The 27904-nt window shown below is 40.0% G+C and overlaps 2 protein-coding genes and 1 long non-coding RNA gene across 5 annotated transcripts in view; 1 reads left to right on the top strand and 2 right to left on the bottom strand.

Moving 5' to 3' along the window:
* The window catches only part of LOC115020148 (stromal membrane-associated protein 1-like), a 93043-nt gene extending 85759 nt beyond the window's left edge, over positions 1-7284 (top strand). For 2 of the 3 annotated variants that reach the window (XM_029450068.1, XM_029450070.1), the window contains 2 exons: positions 3383-3621; positions 4465-7284. In XM_029450068.1, coding sequence (XP_029305928.1) covers positions 3383-3621; positions 4465-4584 — 359 coding nt within the window. In that variant the 3' untranslated portion in view covers positions 4585-7284. The remainder of the gene's footprint in view (positions 1-3382; positions 3622-4464) is intronic. The other variant, XM_029450069.1, reaches the window with a different exon arrangement.
* LOC115020150 (uncharacterized) lies at positions 975-5763 on the bottom strand. The gene is made up of 4 exons (XR_003833541.1): positions 5657-5763; positions 5418-5562; positions 4105-4572; positions 975-3645 (listed from the first exon to the last, which is right to left on the bottom strand). It is a non-coding gene; the product is annotated as an uncharacterized LOC115020150 (long non-coding RNA).
* Positions 7285-9924: 2640 nt separating the features above from the next.
* b3gat2 (beta-1,3-glucuronyltransferase 2 (glucuronosyltransferase S)) overlaps positions 9925-27904 on the bottom strand; it is a 43925-nt gene continuing 25945 nt past the window's right edge. Inside the window, exons 3-4 of the mRNA XM_029449927.1 lie at positions 21129-21277; positions 9925-10368 (exon numbers count right to left, since the gene is read on the bottom strand). Of these exons, the coding sequence (XP_029305787.1) occupies positions 10282-10368; positions 21129-21277 (236 nt within the window). The 3' untranslated portion in view covers positions 9925-10281. The remainder of the gene's footprint in view (positions 10369-21128; positions 21278-27904) is intronic.

Raw genomic sequence — 27904 nt, forward strand, 5'->3', positions numbered from 1 at the left:
AAAATTGCGACTGCAAGCCCCCGTTCGAATATTTCCATTTCCAACAGCACTAAAGAACAATGATAGAAGGCTAGCATGGACCAACGCTGTAAAGAGACAGGATTACAATGGGAAGTCTTGGGAGCCCAAGAAATCTTCGCGGATTTGCAGTGAGCATTTCATGCAAGGAAAACCAACAAATGAATTCTCTGATCCTGAACTCGACCTGGGGTATGTAGTCTATCTAATTGATTTATATATTGACAAATGTACTTTCTATATATTGAGTTTTATAATAATTAACAAACACAAGTTAGGTATATATTTATAATAGCTTACCCTGCAACACAACTGCAATAAGCACTTATGATATCGCCAGTTTTCTTGACTGCGCAGATCCATGCCGAATGTGGCGTATGGGAAACTTTCATTGAATGAGTACATTTTGCTTTCAAAAAGCAAAACTCAGAATCTGCGAGAGGATTGAAAGATATTTGTTTCAACCAGCCAGAGTCAAACAGTCTAAATGCTTTGCCTTCTTTGTATTCGTTCAAAGTTGGTTTATGAAACTCGACATCGTTCCCTGGGTGGTCAGACATTAAAAATGATGTTATATCGCTGAGGTATATCGGCAGCCAAGAAGTCATGCTGTTGTTTTCATTGACTCAGCCATCCTGCAATGTCAAGGGATCAGGCACTGAAACGCCACTCGGCATAACCAAAAGCTTCGTCTTTTCTTTTTCTGTGATTGAAAGTCTTTCGTTAGCTGTTGGTTGCTCCTCAATGCCCATCTCTGATGCAGCAAACACCCTGGCAATAAGCTCCAGTTTTGTTCCTGAAACCTTTCAATTCCGCTTGCGGCAAAATACTTTCCACATCTGAACCTCATCATAAGAAAGGAGTTCAGAACTCATTGTAGAGTAGTAGGTTTGTTTACAACACGCTTGAAGAATAAGCTAAATACAATGTAAACACGTAGAGAAGAAATCGGGCGGCCCTTGTAGAGTTGGTGCTCACTTTTCTAGGCTTGCCACACCAGCATGCATTGCGATTCCACCGGAAGCTCGAAACTCCGATTCCGTCTATAAGCACAAGAGCACACACTCAGATAAAGGTGTTTGTTCACACACAGAGACACACTTTCACACATACATCAGAGGAAAGATGCATCATAAAAATGGAGGAGAGTGAAGGCAGATGAAAGGTCAGCGTGCTGAAATGCAGGCAGGTCCACTTTAGACCCACTGCAGCAGTACATATAGAAAAGTGTGTGCAGATTCACCCTCATCTCACAGTTATTATGTGGAGAGACTGAAGTGCAAAGAATTGTTTATGTGTGTGTATGTAGGTTGTGGTTCATACATACATGCTACATACATCTGAGCGTTCGGGGTGTGTCAGATTTGTACAGCAGGCACATGTGCATATTGATTATATTGCTGCATGATAGAGGATTAGGAATGGAAATCAGGATGAAGGGCTTTCTGCTGCCTTATTGTCCTCTCTGAATCCAAACAGATGCAGATCAAAGCCAAGAGAAGCTCGCCAGGCTAATGCCTCGAATCACTAAATCACTGACTTCCATCGTGTGTGTGTGTGTGTGTGTGTGTGTGTGTGTGTGTGTGTGTGTGTGTGTGCGTGCGTACAGTATTTGCATGAACATGTGTGCCTCTCTGTATTGTATTTGGATGGATGTGGCTCTAAGTGAAGCTAATAACAAAATTATCAAAATAGTTTTTTTTTGTGAGTGATCGTGGAGAGGAGTAGGAGAATGATATGCAGGGAAACGAACCGGGTCCCCGCTGTTCAGGGCATTTGCGCCCATTTGTTATGTAACCAATAATGTAATAATTTCTTTCTTATAACACATTTGACACTGATTTCAAGTTTGGAAAATGTAAACTCTAGGCTTTATGTAGAATTTAGAAATGTTCAACTGGTGCCAAGTGGTATGTTGTTTATCAGACAAGGATGCAATAAAGTAAAATCCCTATCAATGGAAAATTAACCTGCCCATACCCCATGCTGATTGGTCGTTGTGCAGGGATCGTCCATTAGACCAGAGAGGATCTTTAACTCTATCAGAATATGGCTCACATTACACAAGCGAGCAAAGAAGGCAACAGTCAATTCAATCCGTCAGTGATTCTTAGTGAATGAAGTGTTTCCTTCGCCACGCTGATCTTATGAAGTGTCTGCATTCAAAAAGGCTTTACAATCGAATGTGGAATGAAGAAAAAGACTTAACTTAAAAATGAAGAACATTTAAAAGTAGAAATGTTTTGACTTTTACTAAATTGCCCCCACTTTATTACATTCTTGGTCGAGTTATTACATTATTGGGGTTTATTACATTTTCCATCAGGTTAAGTGTAAATTTGATTACGATTTTCAGCTAATTATACCACGCCCTAACCACTCGACTATCACGTCGCCCTGGATCCTTTATGGAATTCCACTTTGATCTGTACTAGTTGAGGATTTCAAAACTTTGAGACTTGATGTGAACTGCGAAAAGAGTCTTTAATTCAGTATCCGCTGGAAGTCTCTAACATGTTGTACATGCAGTCAACACAGCGAACTATGATATTTTGTCCTTTTAAAGAAGTTGTCTCCTTTTGACTCCCTCAGGTCACTTTTCACATAAATGTGTGTTTTATTTTGCCACTCATCACATTCCCACAGTGGTCTCATGCAGTGCTGATGGGTAATGTACTGATAGATGATATATTCTCATGAAAATATGATATTCTGCGGCTTCACATTAATCTTTAGAAGCAATAATAAAAAGTGTTTCAGCTGTTTGGTGTGTTGAAAGCCCAGTCAAGCAAACTTATAATTAGGTTTGTCTAGTTAGTTGTGAGTTTAAAGTTACAATCGTTGAGGTTTATTTTGAAGTCCTGGTTGACCCAATGAGTGCCAAATTCATTGCATCCCCTATGGCTGCTTCACAATAAAAGCCACCCCGATGTTTGCCAGTTGAATGCTTTTAATTAAGCAGCAGCAGTAAATGTTTGTTTTGCAGCTTTTAGTTCAACGTTTATGTTCAGTTTTTATCTTATTGAAAGAAGTCTCAATGTTTACTCTTCTAACGCAAAGTTTTTACCTGTGAATCCCCAAATTAAATCTGCGGGAATGGCTTTAGTAGCCACACTTAGTGTTTTAAAGTGTTTTGAATATTTAGCTCTGATGTGGAAGTTTGACACTATTAAGAGTTCTTACATTTGGATTTTAAAGAGTCACTATTTAATCTTGAAATTAATTATTTTCACATATCTTGTAGTGAATCAAAGCAAAAGCAGATACTGGAAAACAGCTCTGCTCTCTCTTATGTTGAGTTAAAAAAAATATGCTCAGTAGTTGGGAAGTTAACATGAAGAACTCAGTGCGTTTTTTGCTCCAGCAGGAATGTACGTGGGCCAGCCTCAGATGCAGTTCACTCCGCAGGGTTTCGCTCCAGGGATGGGTGGAGGCGTCCCACCCACCACCATGATGGGCGGGGGGGCCATGATGTCGGGGATGGCACTGCCCAACGGCAGCTACATGGGCATGCATCAGCAGGGCGTGATGTTAGCCAACCAAGGCCAGAACATGTACAGCATGCAGCCAGGACAGCAGCCAGGACAGTGGAACATGAGCCAGGTATACCTCAGACATATACAGTACCTGTACATATGTAAAACACAGATTCATTCATTTTAACGTGACGATAAACTCATTATAACATTTAGCTGATTGGAATTCCGCTCCATTTTCTCTGCACATTAATCTTTTATGAAGCACACTTACATTATTACTGTAATTCTAGTCACCTAAATAAAGATGTGTTTCCTTTGCACCTCCTGTCAAAGAGTGCCATTAATCCTGGTCCTTAAAATATGGTCTTACACATTTATCTGCTCCCTGTGCAAAGCCCAGTGCAGTAATGACCTCCATCTGGCCTTCAGCCTTTGTTAAAAGCGTAATGAGAACAGCTTTAGTCACCTATTTAATTTGTTTATAACCACGGTTATTGTTAAAAAATATATTGGATTATTTTTCCTAAAAAAAAAATACATTTCTGTCATGTAACTTTTTTGTCCCTAATTGAAACAATAAATACAGTAAACAAGTAGCACGGCTTACCTTTGCTCTCTCCCTTTTGGCGAATGCATTTCGTTGTCTCTTTGGTGGAGGACTCTGCACCGGCGGACGTGTTTGAGTCGGGCTGCTGGCTTGTGCTGGCTGGGGTCTCGCCAGTATTGTAGGCACAGCTTCTGCGTTCAGTTTAAAATTCTTTTTGGATCTCATTTCCTTGGCGGTGAACAGAGAAGTGGGGAGTGGTGGGAGGGTGGAGAGGGTGGAGAGGGCAGGGGGAGCCGGAAGCCTTTCAGAGCAGAGTCGAAGGTGAAAAGCGAGAGATGGAGGCATGGGAGTCTGCCTCTGGGATGAGCTGTCTATTTGAGCTCTGATGAGTTGTAACACTGACTTCCTCCTCTCACTCAGATGACCCAGCAGATGTCAGGCATGGCTGTGAGTGGGCAGTCAGGGGCACCCGCGACTGGCTGGCCCGCGGTTCCACCGACGACTTCCGGCCAGACCCTGAGCACTCAGCTGTGGAAGTGACGAGAAGGGTGTCCGGAGAATGAGTGGGGGAAACCGGAGGGCAGTCATATGGCAACAAAATAGCCAAATATGTTCCAGACCCACAAATATCCTTACAGCTCCGAATAAAAGACGCACAGTGTGGATAGTTGGACTGCCCTTAATGTCCCCTGCCTAAAGCCTACAAACTTCCACCGTGATTCCTTTAAAAAGACAAGATGACATCACACTGAATGGAGTGGAAAAAAAGGAAAGACTGTGAGAAGGTTAGAGCTGCAGAGCTCCAGGTTTGGGCCTACGTCCTCCAGAGCTTAGAGAAGGAAGTTGGAAATTGTGTACGCCAGAGACAATCATCATGATACGATAGCATGCGTTCATTAGTTTAAATAAGCCACACGATGTCCACCAACAACAGCAGGTAAACAATACAATTTAATATATATATTATTACTAATATATATTAGCTAGCTATGCTATTGACATTATCAAACGTATGTTAACCGTAGCTTAAATGATTTCATTAAGCTTTTAGCATTTTTTTCCTGTTGTGCTAATGTTAGTTTGCTGACGGTACTATAGCTAGCTAACATTAGCAAACTCGTAAGATTTATAAGTTATTTGCTGCTTAACGTTACTTAGCTTTATAAGTTAGAGTTATATTTAAATATTAAGTTTGTATTGTTAACCTTGGTTTTACTGGTGGAGGTCGTGTTGCATGGACGAGATACAATGTATTAAGTACTCAGTAGGCTACTTGATTTATCAATGATAAGCGTGATAAAACAATACACTGCGCAACATAATACAGTGGCATGTAAATGTTATTTACTGATAAGGAAGCGCGAATAACACACGTGATGTTCCACCATGAGTCCGAGCTCCGGAGGTGGGCCACAGCCTGGAGCTCTGCAGCGGGACGCTATTGAAGACTGGCAGCTGTCTTTTCCCGTCTTTACTCAGCTTTCCTCTTCCATTTTGATTTCCCTTTGTTGTTGTTTTCTGAAAAAAGAGACAAAAACAGCAGAATCATTAGAAAAGTAAGCTACTGGACCAATAACTCCAAGTGTCTATTATAGTAATATTATATCATTACCAAAACGGATAGCCAGTGAATAGTCTGTCAATACCGACAGTAGATATGGCTATCTTGTGGTTGGTCTATGCTACCTTGTACTCCCCCTTCTCTCTGCTGTGTATATTGTAACCCTCCCCCCTCCCCCTCTGTAGGGCGAGCAGAGTCTCGTAGCAGATAGTCGTCTGAACAGTACTGTATTTATGTGATTATGATGTGAACCTCCCACTTTTTCAGAGCCATAGGCGAGAGGTTGATGCTTCCACTCTCAATGACTACACTCCATAAAGATCATATACAGCAGTGTTTCCTAACCTTGAGAGGTTGGGTCAGAAGACACACCTGAAGGGTTGTAAGATCATTAAAATAGGAAACAAGAAAAAGAAAAAAAAGGAATTTCTTGTTGAGTCTTGTCTTCTCGGACTCTTTGAACTTCCCCCAACTCATAAACATCTACAAACTGACCAGGGGTCACAAGTAGGGCCGGGTGATACAGCCAAAAAAATAACATGACTGAAACATTTATAGTTGTAGGTCATCATTTGCAAATCAGTTCAAATAACTCATTTATTTTCAAAACAATAAGGATTAGTCCTTACAGCTCACTATAAGATTCTCCAAGAAATAGTTCCACATTTTGGGGAATACCTATATTTGCTTTTTTTTGTCATTTTGCAGGAGGTGTATTTGAATATATACACAACACTGTCTGACCAGTTATCCAGTATCAGCACTTTTACCAGCAGATAAATATATGGGTCCAGTTTTTATCTCATACTGCAAGCTGGTTAAAAGTGACCCGAGGGATTCCCTTTAAGGCGGTGAATGCTGCGCGGCCCTTTGTCCCCAGCTGGGTGTTTTTGGTAGTCATGGCTATGGTTGTGGTTTTGTGAGATCGTTGTCAGGGACCAGTAGAGAGATAAGTGAACTGTCCGTTCACTTCCAGCTGCAGGGCAGGATTTCCACATGCTTTTTCTTTTTAAAAACTGGACCAATGTGACACCCAAAATGTTGCTCCCTTCATGTATGACGCTATTACTGTATGTTCTGCCATGCGCCATTTTATTGTGGTGTTTTTGTTGTGTGCGGTACAAGAGAAGCACAGTTTAGTCTGAAGCAAATAAACCTGGATGACCAATCAGAGGGCCAGACGATGAAGGGGTGAGGAGGAACAGGATTTGACAGTCCTTGCAAAAGCGGACCTGTATGAAAGTACTGGATGGGTTCCGTCACTGTCCAGTCCTTGTTCGTTGGGAGTAAGAATAGAGGAGCAAGAGTAGAGATGAACAAACATACACACACATATGCACCCACACTTCCAAGTGCTGATACAGAGCTTTGTGTCCGTGTACACGTGGTCCCTCTGCCATGCAATAACTGCAGCACTTGTTAGCCGGTGTGAGCGACACATAAATATCATTAATACATCTAATGTCCTCCAGGTTTATTTCCAATGTGTTTACAATTTCTGGTGCCTATAGTACAGAGAACAGTGGTTTCCGTGCATTTTAAAATATCCAGGATTTTTTGTCTAATGACTCTTTTAATTGTAATAGTACTGTTTTATCTTGGAATTTTATTTGTTTGCACCTTTTTTCTGTTCCAAGTTTTACAAGAGGGTCATTTGAAATAAAGGCTGTTGAATCCTGCATTTAATCCTGTTTTTTTTATTTCCCGTGTTCACATCAGTTCAGTGTCTAAACTTCAGTGCTCAGAACAATACTGACGTTAAAATACACTGAAGAGCTGTGAAACTAGCGGCATGACTCTGATGTGCTGTTTATATCCTGTCTTTTCAATTCATTCCTTATATTCCTCCGCTGGCAAGAGCATTGTCTTGTGAGGCAAGTTGTATATGTTGTCGGCCCACAGACTCTACATTATTAATGGCAGCTTGTCAGGAGAGACGTCGTTCGTTGTTACTTCACGTGAGCCGCTTCCCAGCCTGATCACATACTGTACATACAGAATGAGAGGACAGCAAAGGTCGTTCCATTTCATTACATCTGGTCATTTCAGGGTGATGTTAAGGAGAATAACAGCATTTATGAATCAATAAATCATTAACACATAAACTTTGAGACGTTAATGTGATTAATTTAAAGACAAGAGCTGGGAAATCTCTGTGATTCTGTTGGGCACTGATTGGCATTTTACATGTATGAAGACATGAATAGGGGATGTGCTTCCAGAATAAATGGACCTTTTGGCAGACGATAAAAAGGAGTGAAAAGCTGATGCATAATAAATGCCTTCCAACGTTTTAATTTGCTCAGTGAGAAGATTTAATATGAATTTAAAAAAAGATGATTAAAAACAATGCGTACGAAGCTGGAGTTGGGACGTGGTTAGCCTAGCTTAGCGTAAAGACTGGAGGTGGGGAAAAGACGGCTAGCTTGGCTCTCTTTGTAGTTAAAAAGTACATCTACCAACAACACCTTTAAAGCTTATGAACACATTGTATCTAGTTTCTTTAAAACGTTAACAAATTGTAATTGCAATTGTCACCATTTGAAACACCAGTTTATCTGTCAGTAATTCTTTGTAGCATGTCGGGCCCAGCTGTGAAGAAATAGTAATAGGCCTACACTGCGTAACGTCCCCTTATACCATAAACTAGTATTCCATTTCTGCTTATGTACAGGTTAAATTAACAAGAGATTATGTGTGTTAATATGTGCTGGTAGGCATATTCTTGAGCATTGGAGAGGGCCTGGTTAGCAGTTTACAGTCGTTCTGATAAGCTAGCTCTATGACAATTGATTGCTCCATTTGGGAAGTTGGGATTTCCGAGTTTCCGGTCCGAATTCTCAACTGGAGACTTCCCCTGAAGTCTGAAAGTCAGAAGAACCTCAGCACACACCAACCACTGATGAAGAATTATTGAACTAATTCCTTTCTATTAGTATGTACATATAAGTAAGTAGGCCTACAGATATTCTGTTCCCTTCTCTTATGAGGTAACACTACACAACGGGCCTCAGGTCTCATCCAGGTAGCTGGTTGGTCCTCTCTTAGGTCAGGGCACACTCAGAGACCCACAGCTCAACACACACACATGTCTCCAGCACGGACTGTTCCCGGGACAGCTGCTAGGTAACAATTGTAATTGCTTCCTCTCACTTGGGAGTCAAGATTAGGTGCACTTTGCCTTAAATCCACGGCAGATGATACTGCTGTCTTCTAGAAGGATTTGAGGATCCATCGACGTGATCCATCTTCAGGTAAACAAGTTTACTGATCGCCCTGTTTGGGATAAATACAGAGAAAAAGTAGGACCTTCAGAATAGATGGTGACGTACACTGTGACTACATCTCTGTAATCTCTCTGTATTGCTCATCCTCTGTTCTCCTTGGCCAAGCAACAATAAAACTACAGTGTAAAACATCAAGTCGGTCTCCTGCAGCTTCTTCCAGGTTTCCAGTACTCTGCTCATAAACAACCACAACCTCAAAATCCAAGATGGCTGCTTAGCACATTAACAGTAGGATAATTGAAAGCTGTGGTAATATAGTGTTAATCAGCACTGTCATACATTCAGAAGGCTACTGTGTGTATGACTTACGTAGTGCGATGTTATCAACTGGTTGGAGTAACCGATCTGATGTCACGGAGTGTCAACACAAAGTTTCTCGTGGGCGAAATACAGGCAGCGTCAACAACGCTACGATTTAAACGGAAATACAAGATCAGCACCCTAACCATTCTTGGGTCAGAAGCAGTGCAAAATTATGATTTTTTTATTTTCTGCTATATTTTTCTATGTGTCGTTTCTTATTCTTTCACAACAGGGAACCAAGCGGGGCATTTCAAAATGGCGGGGGACTATCACAGACAGGCTGAGGTGGTTTCTATCAATATCATACACAGGAGATGATTTCACAATCTATTTTGGGCTTTTTTGACATGATTATGAAAAATACAGAAAAGAAGTGTCCCTTACAAATTCAATATTGCACAATTGACCTACTTCCATGAAACTCAACCTAAGTTGGCTGTCTTGCCTGTTGCTGTAACAATAGCTAACCTGGCAAGAACTGGTGTTGTTAACTTTTCCGACTTATTGTACTGCAATGCGGTCAACTCATCTGTTACGTCGGTCCCAGCTCCAATTTCTGACTTCCGAGGTAAATGGAAGCTGCTCAACAGCGTCCTGATACCAGCCTCATACTTAATGCACGAACATGACATTGGTATCAAAGATCTTTTTGCTGTTAAAGAAACAGAATGCAATGCCACAGGCATTATCTGGAGAGTCTTGTTTATGGTAATTATATCACAGACTCAGTTCATTTGACAATATGTATTAATGATTAAATGACATTAATTATTTACATGGCACTTCAGCAACATAATTTTACATTTACACTTCAGTTTTTCACATCAGCAAGCCGTGGATGGAGAAAATAAACAGTCCCAGTTTGTAAAACAAACATATTCAGTGTCGTCCAGTTCTCCCGAAGCACGTTTGACACACAGCCAGAAGTCTTGAATCATGCAGCTCCTCAGAGTCTGTGTCCATCGAGAACAGATTGTATCAGTCCCATAAGGAGAGAAAGCGGGATGCTGTCGTTAGTCCCAGTCAAGAGATGATTGGCAGCCACATTCAGCTGCTGGCTTTGGATCCGTTGCTCAGCAGTTCCTCTCACACCTCAATGACCATAGTGTCTTTCCGATGTTTGGGCTCATTTGCAAGATGTGGTTTCTCTGTGCGAGTGTGCCAAACCAGCACCTGAAAAAGAGAAGAAGAGGAGGAGTGAGGAAATCTGCTGACAGTGGAAATGCCCGGTGCTAAATAAAGAATGAACAGGCTGTTACGCTTGGATAAACACAGCATGCAGGTGGATGGCAGAGCTTCACTGATACTGTGTGAGACCAAACACTGGATTAAAGCTGCTGATACCTTATATGCTGTGTCCAAGTGTAGAAAAATGTCTGAAAAAGCTTTCATGAAATCATGGGACACTGAAAATGGCAGGTTAAAGGATAATTTTTGGCTTTGACTATTTGAGTCTCATTTTTTATAGTACTGGCCATCTCTCCTCCCACTAATAATGATATTGTACTAGAATACTCAATCAAGTTAAAGGTACCCAGTGGAGGCTTTAGGAAACTTGTAGCGCTAAGAAGCAATGTTTCTAAGTGTGCGTCCCCATCTTGTTTGTATCTAATCTGCACTCCTGCAGATGGTCATGCTGTTCAACATTGACAGCTGGTGCCAGTAAAGAAATGTAACAATGTGGCAGCAAAACATGAGCGAGCAAACATGGATGTAAACAATGTTGCTTTTTGAATATAAGAAATAAGTTTAAAAAACTGTTAGTCCTCAAGAATATGAACAGTGAATTTTGGAAAGAAAGAAAACATTTAAACAAAACTCAGCGTTCCTTTAATTGGTGAGATCTAAGTCCAATGGTAAAAGGATCAGCACTCATGATGATATATACCAGGTTTTAAACGAACCCCAAAGTTAGCTAAATGTCTTTGGACGAGAAGGCGAACAGTAACTTTATTAACCAAACTGTACATTGTAAATATCCTCCAGCGGTTCAGTAAACACATTCTATAACAAAGGATGAAAACAAACAATACTATAATCTCACAGCTGCACACACAAAAATGTAATGAAATGAATGAAAATAAATAAAATGTTTGTGTATTTATTGAATGTATTCCAGTCATCACATTGGAGGATTTGATCTATTGGTCTCTCAAATATCTTTGATAGAGCATCAAAAATGGAGGAGCTGAGATTCTCTGCTAAAACCAGAATGTATGAGCGAGTGTTGGCGGGGAATTTTTACATCTGTTACAAGAATCATCGATCAATGGATAAATCTTTAAGATTCGGACTTTAGACGGATGGAATTTGTGCACCACCCTTAACTGAATCAGGCCGTGCCGGGCACAGATTGAAGAGGAGTGTTCTCTTGTGAAAAACTGTGACTGTGAGCGAGGGAGCTGTAAATAAAATATCTACAGGCTGTTGTTCAGGGATTGCAGGAAATGATCTGATATGATAATGGGACCAAACCTGAACCTGTAAATATCTAAAACGTAAACGGACTGGCTGCTGGCTGCTCTTAACAAAGGCCAGTATTTGGTTTAAAGCTACAGGGCAGTGCTATTTCCCTTGATGGAAAGCCTTTTTGAAGTAAGGGCTTCATTCCTTGATGATGCTCTGATGAAATATCTGTTAAATGAAAGACACTGCTGTATTCTTTGATACAGAGATTGCATTGTATCCTCCTGCTGTTGAATTTGAAGCTCGCTAGTGATCCAGGAGGGATTCCATACACAGGAAACAAGTCTGACACCTGAAAATGATCACATCAAAAGCCGAACGCACCTCACTGCAGCTGTTTGTCTTTTTTGCAGCCAATTTCACAACAACATATTGGTGTGAAAACACAGCAATGGATGCAACGCTTGGTATTTTTCTGCAGCGAGGGACACATTTCATTAATCAGAGATTCAAGTAAGAATGTTTTTTTTTATAGCGAACGGCTAATGAGCCCATAATTCACGTGTGTGACATTTTTGTGTCTAAAGCAACACACACATACACACACATACACATTCACACAGGCATGATTTATTGCTGGCTGCCGCTGTTTCTGGGCTTCTTCAGGTGGAACATGTCACTTCCTGCACACTGTGCTGCTAATTGGCCATTTTGCATATCTAACGAGGCTAATGTAGCAGCCACTTAAGCATCACTCCAGAGCTGGGACGAAGATGGTACAGAACGTGTCCTTGGTCCCCCGGACTCACACTTCTCTTTCTACTTCTGCACGAGTCTCTTTCTCCCAGTTTGCTCTCCTTGTCCACCACGTTCACTTTTTCTCTCATGGCTTTGCTCTTGTTTTGAGGACAAACCTGTTTCTCTATCGGAAGGAGGAATTTGGGAAGAAGCAGTGGAAGGACGATTGGGTAGCGGCAGTTTCCAGTTCTACCATGAAATAATATACAGGGTTGTACTTAAATTCCGATTTATTGGAACTTTGGGTCTTATTTTAGTAGGGTCATTCCAGAATTGAAGGACAATTTAGACATCAACACTTTTGAAAAATTATTTTATTTTATTCTTTTTTGTTATGTATTTAGGAAAAACAGATAATAAACAATCAAAAAAAGGGATTTAGTCAGCAAAACAATCAAATGTACACTTTTTATTAGACATTTTATTTGTTGTGTGCCATGTTTTGTGCGACCCTGTGACACATACTCATTAAGCAGAATTTTTTTTTTTTAAACATTCTTCAATAAAACTCTTTACTATTAAGTAAAGAAAGTCACATTTATATTAAATACTCATGTAGTTTTGGATAAAACTGGTTTAATGTTAATTTTAAAATATGTAATGTAAAAAGTGAGTATTGCACATGGCAGTGATAATTGCACAGCAGTGGTGGAACAGTCTGTTCTTGGTGTGGTGGTCTACAGATCTATCTTTCCATGTTTGTATGTTACGCTCTGCAGAGAGCTGCTTGTTGGGCCAAACTCCGCCGAAGAGCGTTAACTTTATCCAAACGCACTCGTCCTTTCAGCTCGTGCAGTTTGCCATGTTTCGTGTAGTAATGACGCTCAAGATTATATTTCATCACCGCAAGTACGTCCACACAAACTAGACACACTGGCCTTTTACTTCCACATAGAAATAATCGTTCGTCCATTTCTCCTGGAAAGTGCGACATTCCACATCCAGCTTTTTCTGTTTTACACTCGCCACACTGTGTTCACTGATGTCAATGACAGTCTCTCTTAATATTGAAGTTTTTTGACATGACGTGACCACGTGATGACACGATCCGCTCGTGTTGTGTTCAAGGACCCTGACCGTGGCCAGGAAAAACAGTCAGTCGCCCGATTTATTCTATTGGCGTCTAGATTTCTTTGTGGTTTTTTTTCTAGTGGATTTTTTCTAGTGTGTTTATGAATTCCCTCGAGGGCCAGATTAAATGGTCTCGCGGGCCATATACGGCCCGGAGGCTGGAGGTTCCCCAAGGGTACAAGCGGCCAAAATGGGTTTTCTCAGATGGGTGGCTGGCGTTTCCCTTTGAGATAGGATGAGAAGCTCAGCCAACCATGAGAGACCCGGAGTAGAGCCGCTGCTCCTTTGCATTGAAAGGAGCCAGTTGAGGTGGTTCGGTCATCTAGTAAAGATGCCACCTTGGGCGCCTCCCTAGGGAGGTGTTCCAGGCACGTCCAGCTGGGAGGAGACCCCGGGGAAGACCCAGGTCTCGGTGGAGAGATTATATCTCCTCACTGGCCTGGGAACGCCTCGGGATCCCCCAGTCGGAGCTGGCGGATGTGGCCCGGAAAAGGGGTTTGGGGTTTCTTACTGGAGCTGCTGTCCCCACGACCCGATCCCGGATAAGCGGTAGACGATGGATAGATGGAAAATACAGTAATACATTTAAAACATGATATTACGCTAAATTATACAAACACATGACATTTTACTATAAATAATAGAGTGAACTGAAGGAAATGCAACCCTGTTACTGAATGTCAACCCTCTTACTCTAATTATAGTAACAGGGTTGCAAGTAACGGTTGCAAATAAATGCTAATTTTTTGCTTTTACCTCAGGAATTAATGCTAGCTGCACAATGTAATGCTACTGTCAAGGAATGGACACACTTAGATATCTAACTAAAGAAAGATATGTTTGAAATTAATGTGCGTTTGTGTGAGTGCCACACTCCATCAAGAGTGAAAATATTGGAAATATATTAAAAATAAAAGTGCCTTTGGTTTACCCATGGTAGTAGCACATGACTTGCTGATGTCATTTCCTCTGTGTCATGTGACTAACAGTTTTTTCACTTCCTCTGCCAAGCTAAAAGGTTTCGGTAACGCACATGTTGTGGGACACACTTTCAGTGTAAAACTACTGTTATTTAAAATATGTTTATGATTAAAAAAAAATATTTGACCATTACAAGAGACATATATCTATAGAATAATTCCAAAAAAAGTAAATAAAAACCCTATGTTAAATGTTATATTTGAAAATGCTAGAAAAATGCTATTTTAGGGGTGTTTGAGAGCTATTTGATATTTTAAATAATATTTTGAAATAACTTTTTCTGCAACTTTATATACATTTTGTCTCAAGACAAATATATTTAACACAACAACTGAATAGTTTAGCTTTTTGGGCATGGATTATTAGATTTTTATATGTGGGACATGAAATGTCCTCCAATTCTGGAATGACCCAGTAGCTTTGGCCGTCGCTGCGACAGCGATGCTGGAATTGTTTTCACCTTGTGAGTCTGTCTCTGTACAGATTTTGTGTCTGCGAGAGCATCGCAACCCTGCAGTCATAAAACTTTACAGATGAAGGCTCAGTTTAATGATGTGATCCCATCGCAAGGTGGTCTCTAGCTTCTATCAGTTATGAAAACTTATGATCAGACTGAATTCAATGTACTTTTAAAGATGAGAAAAAAAGCTGGTAACGATATATTGTCCAATTTCTATTTGATATTTTTAACTCATCGGACACCTTGCATGCTGATCTGTAATAAGATAAAATCACTGATAATTATCGGTGTAGCTCTGCTGCTTACCAAAGTAAATGCTGAGATCTAGAAGGCCAAACCACTTTTTCTGGAAGTAAAAGTGAGTGCAATTGAAGTGTACACAGGAAAACTGTGCAGAAAACTACAGCAATTACGGGAGGTCAAAGGTAAATGAGTCAGTCAGTACACTGTGATGGATGTTTAGATGTTACTGTTCTCCTTAGATTTCTTCTCAAAATGAGTTTGGATAAACTTTCAGTTGTTCACTATTCATGTTTCTTTCGCTGTCTTTCTAGAGATGTCTGACATCCATTTTCCAGTATGAAAAGGACTTACTCAATATACAGTATGTGCCACCGTTCAAACTTGGGAACAAACTCCAATTTAAAAGTTTGTGAAATAAGTTACAAACAGTGTTAGTCTGATCCAAGGCGAGCCCTGTTGCTCCATCAGTAAACTAGACAATTGTTCTCTTTGCCAACGCAAGATTGAGGAAACTAGTGTGTGGTGCTGAACCATGACACTAACTAATCTGAGAAGAAAAGTGGGAAATCATTTTGGATTTGACACCATAAATGTCCTTGTTTCCAAGGTTCAAAGTATAAACTTTAGATCTCAAGACCCAAGTTGTTACAGAGAGGTAAAATGCATCAAATCCATTTGTAAGTGCTCTCAAGATGCTTGATCAGATCACCTAAACCAGATCTAGTGACGGTCAAAGATGCATTTAGCCACATTAATAACATTTAAATCAGGTTAAACAGAAACCTGAGAGCCGATGCAAATGAAATAGTCAATGGTATAGTGTTTAGCAGCAGACCTCTCTTTATCCCTTTATTTCCTCTGTGTCACTATATCTGTCTTTTTTAACTCCATTTTCAATTAATCTACCGATCCCCTTTTCTCTCTTTAGGCTTTCACGCTCCCTCCTCTCCTCTCCACTTCTCTATGTTTTCCTCTTATGGTATCATCTGTCTCCATCTGTTCCGGCCTTCCCCTCCTTTCTTGTCCTGTCACTGCTGTCTGTTGCCATTACTCTCCTGCTCTAACTACATTACAGCTCCTGTCAGTTGTCTGCAGATACTGACCCGACCATCAGATAAACATTTCTGTCAAGGTTGGGATTCAGGCTCAGTGATCTGATCCTATACCTTCCCCAAAGTGGATACAGCCTGGAGGGATGGTGTGTCACAGCTGCTAGGAAAGGGCATCGATATCCAATAATTTCAATCACAACTATGCAGACCGGCCTAAAGTGGCTCAGATTATAACTAAAGCTTGAGAGTTAGTGGAATCTGTCGAGCACAAGGTGTGGAAGCACAGAAATGTACGGTTCTGTCAAGGTTAAGATTCACTGATCAACAAAACTGGGAAATATGCAATAACTAAAGATATAACGTACTGCATGTTCTGTCTTCGCATTAATAAATGATGTTATCACACAAAGAGTTAGTAGTTGTCTGGACCATGATCATTGTGGGTGAAAATAACCACAGGGCTGTACGTACTAGTTCCAAGCTTAATCATAATGTTGACATTCAAATTCAAAATCAACATTACGAATGCTGCACAGCTTTCTAGTCTATTCATTCTGTTTAAAGCCGGTGTTCCTGCCCAGTTTCAGAGAAAGATGAGAATACACTGATATTATTAGTATTTATCTGTTTGTAGATTCAGATTCCAGAGGTGGGTGTGTAGCATTGTTAACGACTTGTGCGATTCAAACATTTCCAATAACTCCAGACCTTCCAAAATGTCAAAATGACTCAGTCCTTCAGGAAAATCCTATTTGATTTATTTTCTTGTGGATTTGAAGATTGTTTAATACGCTCCAAAATACTATATTCTGAACAAGGTTAGGTCAACTTTGACTCTTAAAAGTTTGAAATTGTGAGCAATACACTTATTTGTTTGCCTGCTGAGAGTATCCATTCAATACATGAGACAGTTAGCTTACCAGTCTTTATGCTAAGGTAACAGGGGGAAACAGCTAGCCTGGTTCTGTCCAAAGGGAACCACATTTACTGGGTCTGCTGGACGATGTTCCTCTAAAACCATATGTAGTCGTTTTAACATGACTGTTTGTAAATGGATTAAACAAGTTAAATATGCCCATATCATTATTAGTGAGTTTTAGAGGGGTTGTTTAGTTGTTTCCTTGTTTCCAGTCTTTATGCTAAGCTAGGCTAATGTCACTGGCTGCAGCAACATATCTACAGTATAGACATGAGAGTTGTATCTATCTTCTTAAGGATCTTAACTTAAAGAGGCCACGATATACATCCTTGCAATTCCCATTTAGCCAAATTTACTGACTTTACTGCGTGATATTTCTGCATTTGTCTTCAAAGAAAGAGAAACGGATCTTTTTTAATGAAAGGAAGCAGTGTAAAAAATCTTTGGAAAGATGTAAGTCACTAAAAATGTTTAAATAACATTGTTACTTGTGGTATAATCTTATTTATTCCAAAAAATAAGTAAGCACTTCTAACTTGCAATGCAATAAAACAAACCTTTATTTAAATTGTATGAGATCCATGGATATTTTCTGTTTTATACAACAACAAAAAAAAGATCAATAAGTTACTTTTAAAAAGTTATTGCCTATAAAGATTTTCTATTATTATAATTAAACAACAACTGGTTATGAGTTATGATGTCACAACTTATCACTGCAGCTGCATGAATTATAATCAGTGATGTCATAGCTGTCGCTGATCATAGGTGATAGATCTCCTGCACACTGGATGAACTGAGTGACGTGTCATCTTCTAACTGCACGACAGTGGCGTTATGAGTGATGAGGTCACGTCTTGCTGCTTTTGTGACTGATGTGATAAATGCTGATGTCACATCCTCTTGTCTATGCCATGGTGGGTGCTGACTGATGATGTCACAGCCTCCTGATAGCCTGTATTAATATCAGCGGCAGGGCACCTCCATTAGTGTAATGGGGCTGATAATGATGATGATAGTTGCAACTCAGAGCTGTCTGCAGCGGCAGCAGCAGCCAGCTGTAAATGATGATCCAGCAACTCTGGAGGTATTTATCCTATTCCCCGAAGGAAACATTTACCCATAACCCACCAGGGAAACGATGTGACCCGCACACATGCAGTGAAACAGTAAATTGATATTTCACATGTGAAGCAGCTGCTCGTTACAGTTTTCTCCAAAGAGAATGAAGATTCAGTTTGCAGTGTAATATAGGGATGGAAGCTTTATTAAATCATTCAATTTAATAAATCTACAGACCTAAATACTCGTCAACAAAATTAAAAAAACAAAGCCCTGCTGTATGTCCATCACACTCCATAAGTGGAAATGTCTAGATTGTTTGTCCTGTAGTTGAAACTAGCCTTACAATCATCTTAAAACTGTATAATACAAAATAATCAAATGTAATAGTTAGTGTTAGAATTACAAAGCTTAGCGGTTAAGGCCCTTTTGCACATATCCGTATGACAGAAACGTATGCCGGCGCATACGAAATATTGGCAATAGGTTGATATAAATTAAGAGTATGTTGTGATCGTTCGAAGGACGCTGACGATATGCCGAACACGCCAGACATACGGCCCTGTCACACAGTTCCGTATGGCAGAAACGTATGCCGGCGTATATGAACATTTGCTCAAAATTAGTCATAATCCAAATACGTCCAACTTTTCCACAGCGGTGTTGTAGCTGACGTATACATAACGAATACATAATGAATTATTATACGTATGTCAAACCTATTGATAGTGTATCATTTACTTATTTAAAACGTATCAGAGCGTCTGGCCAACGGAGTTGGAAAAGTGCCATCTGGTTCACGTCATGCTGATGCTGGAGAACGGCTAACATGTAGTCTTGTCGCAGCCTCTCAGCATCCTCCATGCTCTCTGTTGATGGGTTGATGTATTCATCAAGACGTGCTGTGAAGAAGTGAGGATGAGCTACTCACAGGGACCCTATATACTATATTCAAACCCCAATAAGCTTCCAAAACTCTACCTGAGCGCTAGCTGTACTGTAGAAACACGTTTAATAAGTGACTCCGTCGTCAGGCATCATCTTAACATAGGGTAGGAATAGGTTATCCACTCGTTAACAATCAATTGGCTGTAGGGTTCACCGTCAGCCGACATAGCCTATATCTAACGTACCTCTAACGTATTCACGTACTGTATTCACGTAGGTATTGACGTAGGTATTGGCGTACTGTATTCAGTATTCACGTATGTCTAACGCAACGTAACTTATGTGTAACGTCTGCATAACTTATGAAGCACATGTTGGCTACGTCCTTCCTTCCTTCCCATATCAACGTACCGCATTGCCGATATTTTGTATACACCATATTTTTGTATACGTTATGAATTCCTTGGGCATTCGTCTGATACATTTTGTATAAGTAAGTGATACACTATCAATAGGTTAGACATGCGTATCTGTATATGTTCACTTTTCTGATCCGATCCGATGACAAGTTGGACGTATTTGGACTCTGACAAATTGTGAGCTATTTTCGTATACGTTTCCGCCATACGGATATGTGTGACAGGGCCTTTAGCAGCTAAGCTAAACTATTAGCAACATTTTATTTACATCTCATTTCAAAACGCTTTACATGCACACATGTGGTCACAATCAGGAAGAAAATGATGTACAAAATTTGACTACTTAAATTACGTTAATTAACATAACAAATGTCCTTATTTTAACCCAAACCCCTCTCTTTTCCTAAACCTAACCAAGACATTTTGGTTGCCCGAACATAACCAAGTTGGTTGAACTCACAACGCTAACCATGTGTTTTAAACTGCGACCGCGTTACAAACAACAATTCAGTCTGATTATTATGCCAAAAAAAAAAAAAAGCCTGTAAATGAATGACTCTGTTTGGCTCACGTATCTCATTAAAAGCTAAAGATGTACAGTAATAGAATTCATACCTCACAAAAGTCCTTTAAGGGAGCTCTGGGATAGTTGTCAAGAGGATGAGTGGCTTTATAAAACCAAGTGCCAACAGGGGAGGTGCTGATTTGAGATGAGCTGCATCGATCTAAACTGTCTGAACACACAACTAGAATTGATAGTGCTATAACGCCATTTCTATCCAATTCATGCTCTGTGTGTCTATGTTCAGCCCACACCACCAGCTCAAAGCATGACACACACACACACACACACACACACACACACACACACACACACACACACACACACACACACACACACACACACACACACACACACACACACACACACACACAGAATTTGGCCTTTTATTAAACTCCAGATTGTGTCATCGACCTCCAATATGCAGGGCCATGGAGCCTGATAACGTACTTAATATATAACCGATTGACCCTGCACTGCATAATCTAACAGCAGTGACTGTGAGAGGTGAAGTGTAGAAAAATGACTTTCATTTTATAGAGAATACAAACCACATGTTGCCTTATTGTTTAAATGAAATTGTAACTTCAGCGTTAATCCATTGGAAGGAGTTAGAAATCAGAGGTGTAACTCAGAGCTCCATCTGTTTATTTCATAAATATATCTCATACAATAAGTTTTAACCAAAAGTTGTTTGAGACTGCTTCGTTTTTTGCTAAAAAATATCTCATAGAGATTTATACTGCTCTGATGGAGCTCAATATGATTTAGTTTATCTTCCAAGAAAACTTACAAAAAACACAATATTTTAACCATGTACATAAATGAACCAGATAATAAACCACAATTTGTATTAGAACCATGTGTCTGAAGTCTGAACTAAATAAAAAGTGTAAATGTTACTGGTCTGAGTAAAAATGAACAGTGAAGTTAGAATTGCATTGAGCTATGTTGCATAATTGCATTCAGATCAAAATGAGTTTAAAGCTGGTCTGAGGTGTCTGTGATGGAGAAAGAAAATTCCCCAAAAAACAGATATTGAAAACAAAATAGTGGGAGCCTGGTTACTGACCCGGGTGCAATTTTTGGCCTTGGGCTCCAACTCAGTAACCTTGGTGATCTGCTTGAGGAAGTCGGACTCCTGCATCCCCGGCTGGGAGCCGCGCCGCTTAAACTGCGCCCGTGGGTTCACCAGGATCACCTGGAGGTTCACCGCAAAACCTGAGGTGGAGCGAGGGAGGAAGAAGAGGAAGGGTGGCAGCAAAAAGGAGAGAAAGGGAGAGAGGAGGTTAGCCAGTTTAAATTAAAAGCACATTATGAGTTTTAGTTTACATTAGTCAGTGTATCTAATGATAATGGAATGGTTGATATGAAACCCATTTACCACAGGGGACAGCCATTCTCCTGGGATAATTGCACTATAGATGAGAAGGGAAGCATGAGAAAGTCAGAGTGAAGTCACAATGCTCATGATGCCTCTGAGTTGTATCAGAGGTGGGGATTAATGGCTGGCTTGCAACCAGATTTAATCAATCTGATTAGAAAAAAAATTGGTAACAGGGAGAAAATGTGACTCTCCATACAGTAATTACTGTCCTACAACAGAAATATGTTTGAAGGTTAATAAGAGTTTCTTATTGTGAGACACAAGTTGAGATGAAATGGAAAAGAGTACATCCTGGTCATATATTGCACCAATGTAACAATATATTCTTGGTATGAATCTGGCAGTGCATGTACCTCCAATGAACTACATTTTTGTTTTAATTGTTGTCTTTTCGTCTTCTTTTTTACTGGCGCATGTATACATTGTGATTGGATAAAGTACAGCGGACCTTGAGACGATCGCAGCCCACTGCATCTTCCTACCACCACACCAGTAAGACCTGCCGACCAAACACCACCCAGGGCGGAGTGAAGACAGTCGAGATGGAAGCTAAGATAACTGGCTGATGTCTGTTTACAGGAAAACGAGACTCAGGCAACAGGACTGATGGCTCCATCGTTGCCTTCCCAGATCAGGCTGTTGCACAGAGCTCAGGACTCCGGTGGGACGAGAGGAGGCGGACTGTGTTTACTTCAATGATGCTCAAACGTCAAAGTTATTGGACAATATTTCCCCGATGACGCATTTTTTATGTTAAAGATCCTGGTTTATTATCTGCACAGAAAAAATTCACCATTGTTTTTTTTTGTTTACATTCCTCCTGTTGTAGATTTTTTGTAAATGCCATTCAGGAATGCACTTCCACATCTACTGTTTTTGTTCTGTAGCATAATAAAGCTACAACTACATTTTGTTGTATTACTATAAAGGATCCTTGAATATATGGAAAAGAAATACAAAAACAATATTTCTTTGCATTTTTACATCAAAATCCACTAATCTTTTCTTCCTATAAAACTAAGTATTATGGTTACATAAGCTTGGACCAACATATTTCAACAAATAAAATCATGACATCCATCCATCAATCAATGTTTTATCGACACGCAAGGTTTTAGTGGGGCCACGGTCCTCTCTAGCTTCGTATCGCGCTACAATTCAAGACCACCCACTTTTCGGCGGTCCTATCAAATGTAAAGGATTAGATTTAAATCCCTCTTGTAACTGTCAAGCCCTCAAATATTTAGTCTCAGTGAGGAATATATCACAGTACAGAAGCTAAAGATGCTCGAACTTCTGTTTCACTTGGACTTTAATGTTCAAGTTATTTTCAAGTCAAATTATCCACGTGTTCACTTCACATTACTTTAAAACCAAATCAAAGGCTCCAAACTAAACACAAAAGCTAAAGATAACCTCTTTTCCTGCCAGACTCAACCTTGTTCCCATCACACATCCAATGTGTTGTCTGAGCCTGCAGCCAGAGGTCTCAAGGTGACACATGTGGCTCTTTCACATCTTTTGCCTTAGCTGACCCCTTACTGACGGAGCAATGTGTTCAGGGTAAAAGTACCAAGTAAAGAATAGGAATCTTTCAGATACAAATTGCTTCCAAAAATGAAATTCTGCTAATTGGCCGTCAGTTCAAAATGATTCAATTGTGTGTAACATTTGTTCTTCAGTTAGTTGGCAGAGTTTCAGAACATTACGATCATTTGATAGTGAATCCCTTAGAAAATGATCCTATTCCATCTTCCAAAATGTGAGAGAGATGTCCTCACTAAATGATACAATGATAAAGCAAAAACACACTCTCACACTCTGTAATGGAAAACAGCATTAAGTAAGATTCTCAGTAGTCTTCTCCTTTTAAGTAACACACATCTAACAAAGCCCCCTCTGCTGCAAACCTTCAGCTCACCATGATCACTCTGCACAGTGCTGACTCAGTCAAATGTCTGCAAGTTCATATTCATACAACCGGAAATCAGCCTAAAAGGTAAGAACAACACTAAAAACACATCCAGACATTATACTGTATATTGTAATTTCAGGCTAATGTCTTTTGGCTAAAACATTGGTACGGTCCTTAAATGCCCCGTCAAGGCAGCAAAAACAAAAGTGTAGGTGTAGATCTATTTTTAAGCAGAGCAGCATTTCCCCCAAGGGATGCTGAAGTTTGTAGTTTAGAGCGTGACAGGGGGATATTTTCAGAAATTGCTGCGATCCACCATTCAAAAGGTCTCGCCATAATTACTGAATATTTATTTATGCAAATCGTTAGCGGGTGGCACGCCTTGGCAATCAGTGCATTAGTACTGGAGGTTATTCACCATCCTCGCCTCCTCTCTTTCCCTCTCCCCCTGGCTAAGCAGCGTTTCCTAGGCTGCAGCTATCCTGAGGTACTGACACCAGCAGACAGCAGACAGCAGTCCTCTGAGTAATGTGAGTGTCACAGTTAATTGTGCTTACTTCACATATTTAATTCTTTCATATTTGAAAGTTGGGATACGTCAGGTGCACGTCAACCACTGAATAAAACCTGACACAAACACATATACCTATATTCATATACCTGTCTGTATATGCATTTTATAACTTGAAATGTCAAATCAAATCAAATCAATGCAGGTCAGAATGATTTTGTTTCAGTGGTCCTCACATGTGTAGAGGGGAGAGAGGAGGAGGATCAGGAGAGAGGAAGGGGAGGAGAGGTGACACCTCCACAAACCATAATTTTCTGTATCAACATGTTAAAGCAATACTTCCTTTTACTAAAACATGTTAGCTCAGCATAACATCAGTTAAATAATTAATTTTCTTCGTTTAAATTGCTTATGTCTTATGTCAGAATGTGACCATAGAGGATGGCGTCGTGAACCTGAGAAGTTTGTAGATTAATATGCTTAATTTAGTTCCTGCTGGCCTGTCCTATTGCAGAAATGAGGATATTCTGTAACAGGTAGAGTTGTGGTGCACGTGGCGGAAATTTCTTTTAGTTCACCCCTCTCCTTTCCTCCACTCTGTCTCTGACTGTAGGTGTGTGTCGCTGCCCTTCGCAAAGTGCAGCGGAGAAGGGAATGTGAATGGCAAAGCAAAAAAAAATAATTGTAATACTTATGTTTGTTATGTTTATCTACAAACAATTTCGGGACCCCCCCCTGCAGTACCCCCTGTTGAAGAACTATGCCCTACGCTGTACTGATCACCACTATATTTTAATTTGATAACTCAAGGGGTAAATGCCCCTTTCACTAAATTACTATATAACTAACTAACTATACTGATTATACTGTCATATTTGATAATCTATTCTATTCCATCCTATTTTATAATGCTGGACTACATATTATACTAGCATTCAACATGTACTAGCCTATACATCATATCCCTTGCCATCATAATTGATCATATTATACTATACTGCATTCTGTCAATATGTTCCGATTTCTGCATTATATTATATGTATGTCACATGTAAACACAGACAAACACTAAGTATGTTATAATATTTTTAGCATCACTGGGCAAAAATTCCATAAAAACTTTCATTGTAATTCAAGTTATCTTTTGGTTTTGTTTTCAGGTTTTACAAAATGTTCAGAGAAAGAGCGTTCCTATTGGCTGCTCTATAAATACAGATGTGTGTGCTTGAGTGAAAGCCTGATACAACCAATATCCTGCAGGAAAAGTTGCTATTCCAGCATTGGCAACAACTGCTTACAGTACAAAGCAATCCAAAATGTGAGCTAACACTAGCCTCACAGCTAAGTTACGTCCGCTACAGTTTAGCGGTTAGCAGAAGGCTAAAATATTAACAACATTTTCTCTTCATCTCCACTTCTCAATCTATAAAACCATCCCTGCAGTGATAACGTGTTTTTGTAGGCCAACCACTGAAGTTAGCGACGCAATGATTCCTCGACAAAAAGCTTTCCACTGGATCCTGGACTATAGCAGTAAATAAGTTCTGTGGCAAACAGACGTTTATATTACACAAAACCAATTTAAAAAGCCCATTGACTTTGAGACGAAGAAAGTGCTAAAATATTAAATAATTTAGTGGGTTTTAGGACTTATTCCTGCAGCACGCTACAGTTTTATCTAATGATAGATTTTTTTGTCCTTTCTCACCGCTGCGGAGCGGAGCAACCTTGAGATCACTACTGCAGCACAGCCGTGAGGGCTTAGTGGTTAGCAGCTGGCTAAACTATAAGCAACATTTTATCTACATCTCTGAAACGCTTAGCCGATATTGTAGCCTCCAATCACAGGATGTCATCTCAAAAGCATTAGAGGCCAACAAGTGAGCAAAGACAACAGGCATTGGGATCACAGTCATGATATGGATGATTTATGAAATGAATGACTCCCACAGGTTACTGTACAGAGAGGGAGAGAGGAGAGCTGCAGGACGAGGGCTGTATTCTCAAATTATGCCGTAATGCTAAAATGTTATTGTGGAATTGTTGCCCAAAAATGCCAAAGATAAACTGCCTCCCTCAGCATTAATAACTGCTGTCCCCTTTAACCACTTATCCTATTCTTATTTTATTTAAGTTTTATATACCTCTCATTATTTATCATTTTACTTTCTCTATTTATTAATATTGCCGCTTTGTGCTGATCTAACAACCGGATTTCCTCCTTGGGGATCAATAAAGGTTGATCATATCTTATCTAATCTTAAGAATACATTTTTGCTCAAATGTCATAAGCAAACTCCCTCCACTGCTCAACGACCTGCACTTACACAAAGAAACAGACCTGATATAATACCTACACAGCTGTTAGGTTAGTCTGATATGAGGCTCATTACTGCTCTGAGTGCGATACCACGGGCTAATCACAGAGATGAATGCAGCTCAGGTGGAGAAGATACATAGTTATGAGAGCAATTACAAGATAGACATCTTCTAACCTGAAGCCAGCCTCAGTGATATAAACCTCCTCACAAGATCTGCCCAAGAGGCTTTGGTCCAGACTCTGCACTTTTTGCACAACACAACAAAACAAAAATAAGCCATGTAGCATGGGGGGAGCAGGGGGAAGAAGGGGGGAAGAAATGACAGAGATTCCAACACTAGAGAGAGGATACAAGAGGACAGGATGCCCACCTGCAAACCAAGCTACAGGTATAGGGAGACGCATCTCACGTAGGAGATGACGACAGGATGTAAATATGTCATGTTCTTTAGTGTGCTCGCATAACTGCAATGTTAAACCAAAACTAACCAAATCAAATGTAAGCAATGCAAAAAAAACAAGCACCTTGTTCGGACTTTAAAGTGTGAAAAGGCTGTGTGAAAACAATGGATGGATTTTCTGTTTTTTGGGTTGTTTTTTAGTGACCTCTTGATCTTTCCTCCAGCTACATCACAAGGCCAGCATTTCAAGCTGTGGACATGCAGCACTAAAATATAATGGTTTGAGTGTTTTAAAATGTAATGTGCACACAGGAAATTGCCATAAAATGTTCTGAGCTCAAGGAGATAAAAGAGAAGAGAAATGACGGCACCATGTACAAAAAGTGTTACATTTCATTGCATTATAATATTATATAACTTATATTACATATATCAAATATCTAAATCAAGCATAATAGAGAAAGAGAAAAAATATCTGCAAAAAGGTTAAATGAAGACATTAATATATGAAATGAGAAAACACAGCCTCTTGATTTGACTTATTGTGGTGAAACCTGAAGCTTTGGTAGCCTGAGGGAACTACATGTTCACTCTGTTGTCTTCTAGGTTTACATGCCACTGTTCCATCCCGTCGCTCTGTGAATCCTTTTTAATTCAGAGGCTGATATGCAACACAAAAGAGTTTACCTCCAGGGCAAAAACAGATATTAGCACAGTCAGCAACCACGACACTGCAATATTAAAATCATAAGCCGACGAAATTAACTGTTTGGGTAACCTCCGTCACCAGTTCATGTCACGCTACAGAGATTCCACTGAGATCCACTTCTGAACACACAGTATGGTGTTTCTTAGAAAACTCCTCCAATAGACAGTTTTCAGTTTTGTTTGACTTCTGAAAATCACTAGAATCGTCTCATTATCAAATTTTACTTCTTCATTGTGCATATGGGTGATGATTCCAACAACCCTTGCTCTTTTAAGGGTTCAAAGGGATAGTTCAGGTACTTATCCATAGTCAGTGTATTACCTACAGTACATGGCGGTCGGCACGCCCCCAGTTTGGAGAAACAGAAAGGAGTACCAGCAGGAAACAAAGCAATGCACATCTGTGGACGGAGGCAGCAGCAAAATGTATTTTAGCCACCTTTCAGAATATTTACACCACTTTACATTACCGTCAGACAGCCTTTTCTGGCTCTCTTCATAGTTACCAGACTTCATTAATATTTAAAACAGTCATTGTTCCTCACAAAACACTGATCGATGACTGCCTTGATCGGTTGTTTTGTTTGTGTTGTTGTGTGACTTTGG

This window comes from Cottoperca gobio, chromosome 15, assembly GCF_900634415.1.
Source record: "Cottoperca gobio chromosome 15, fCotGob3.1, whole genome shotgun sequence".
In the NCBI taxonomy this organism is placed as follows: Eukaryota; Metazoa; Chordata; class Actinopteri; order Perciformes; family Bovichtidae; genus Cottoperca; species Cottoperca gobio.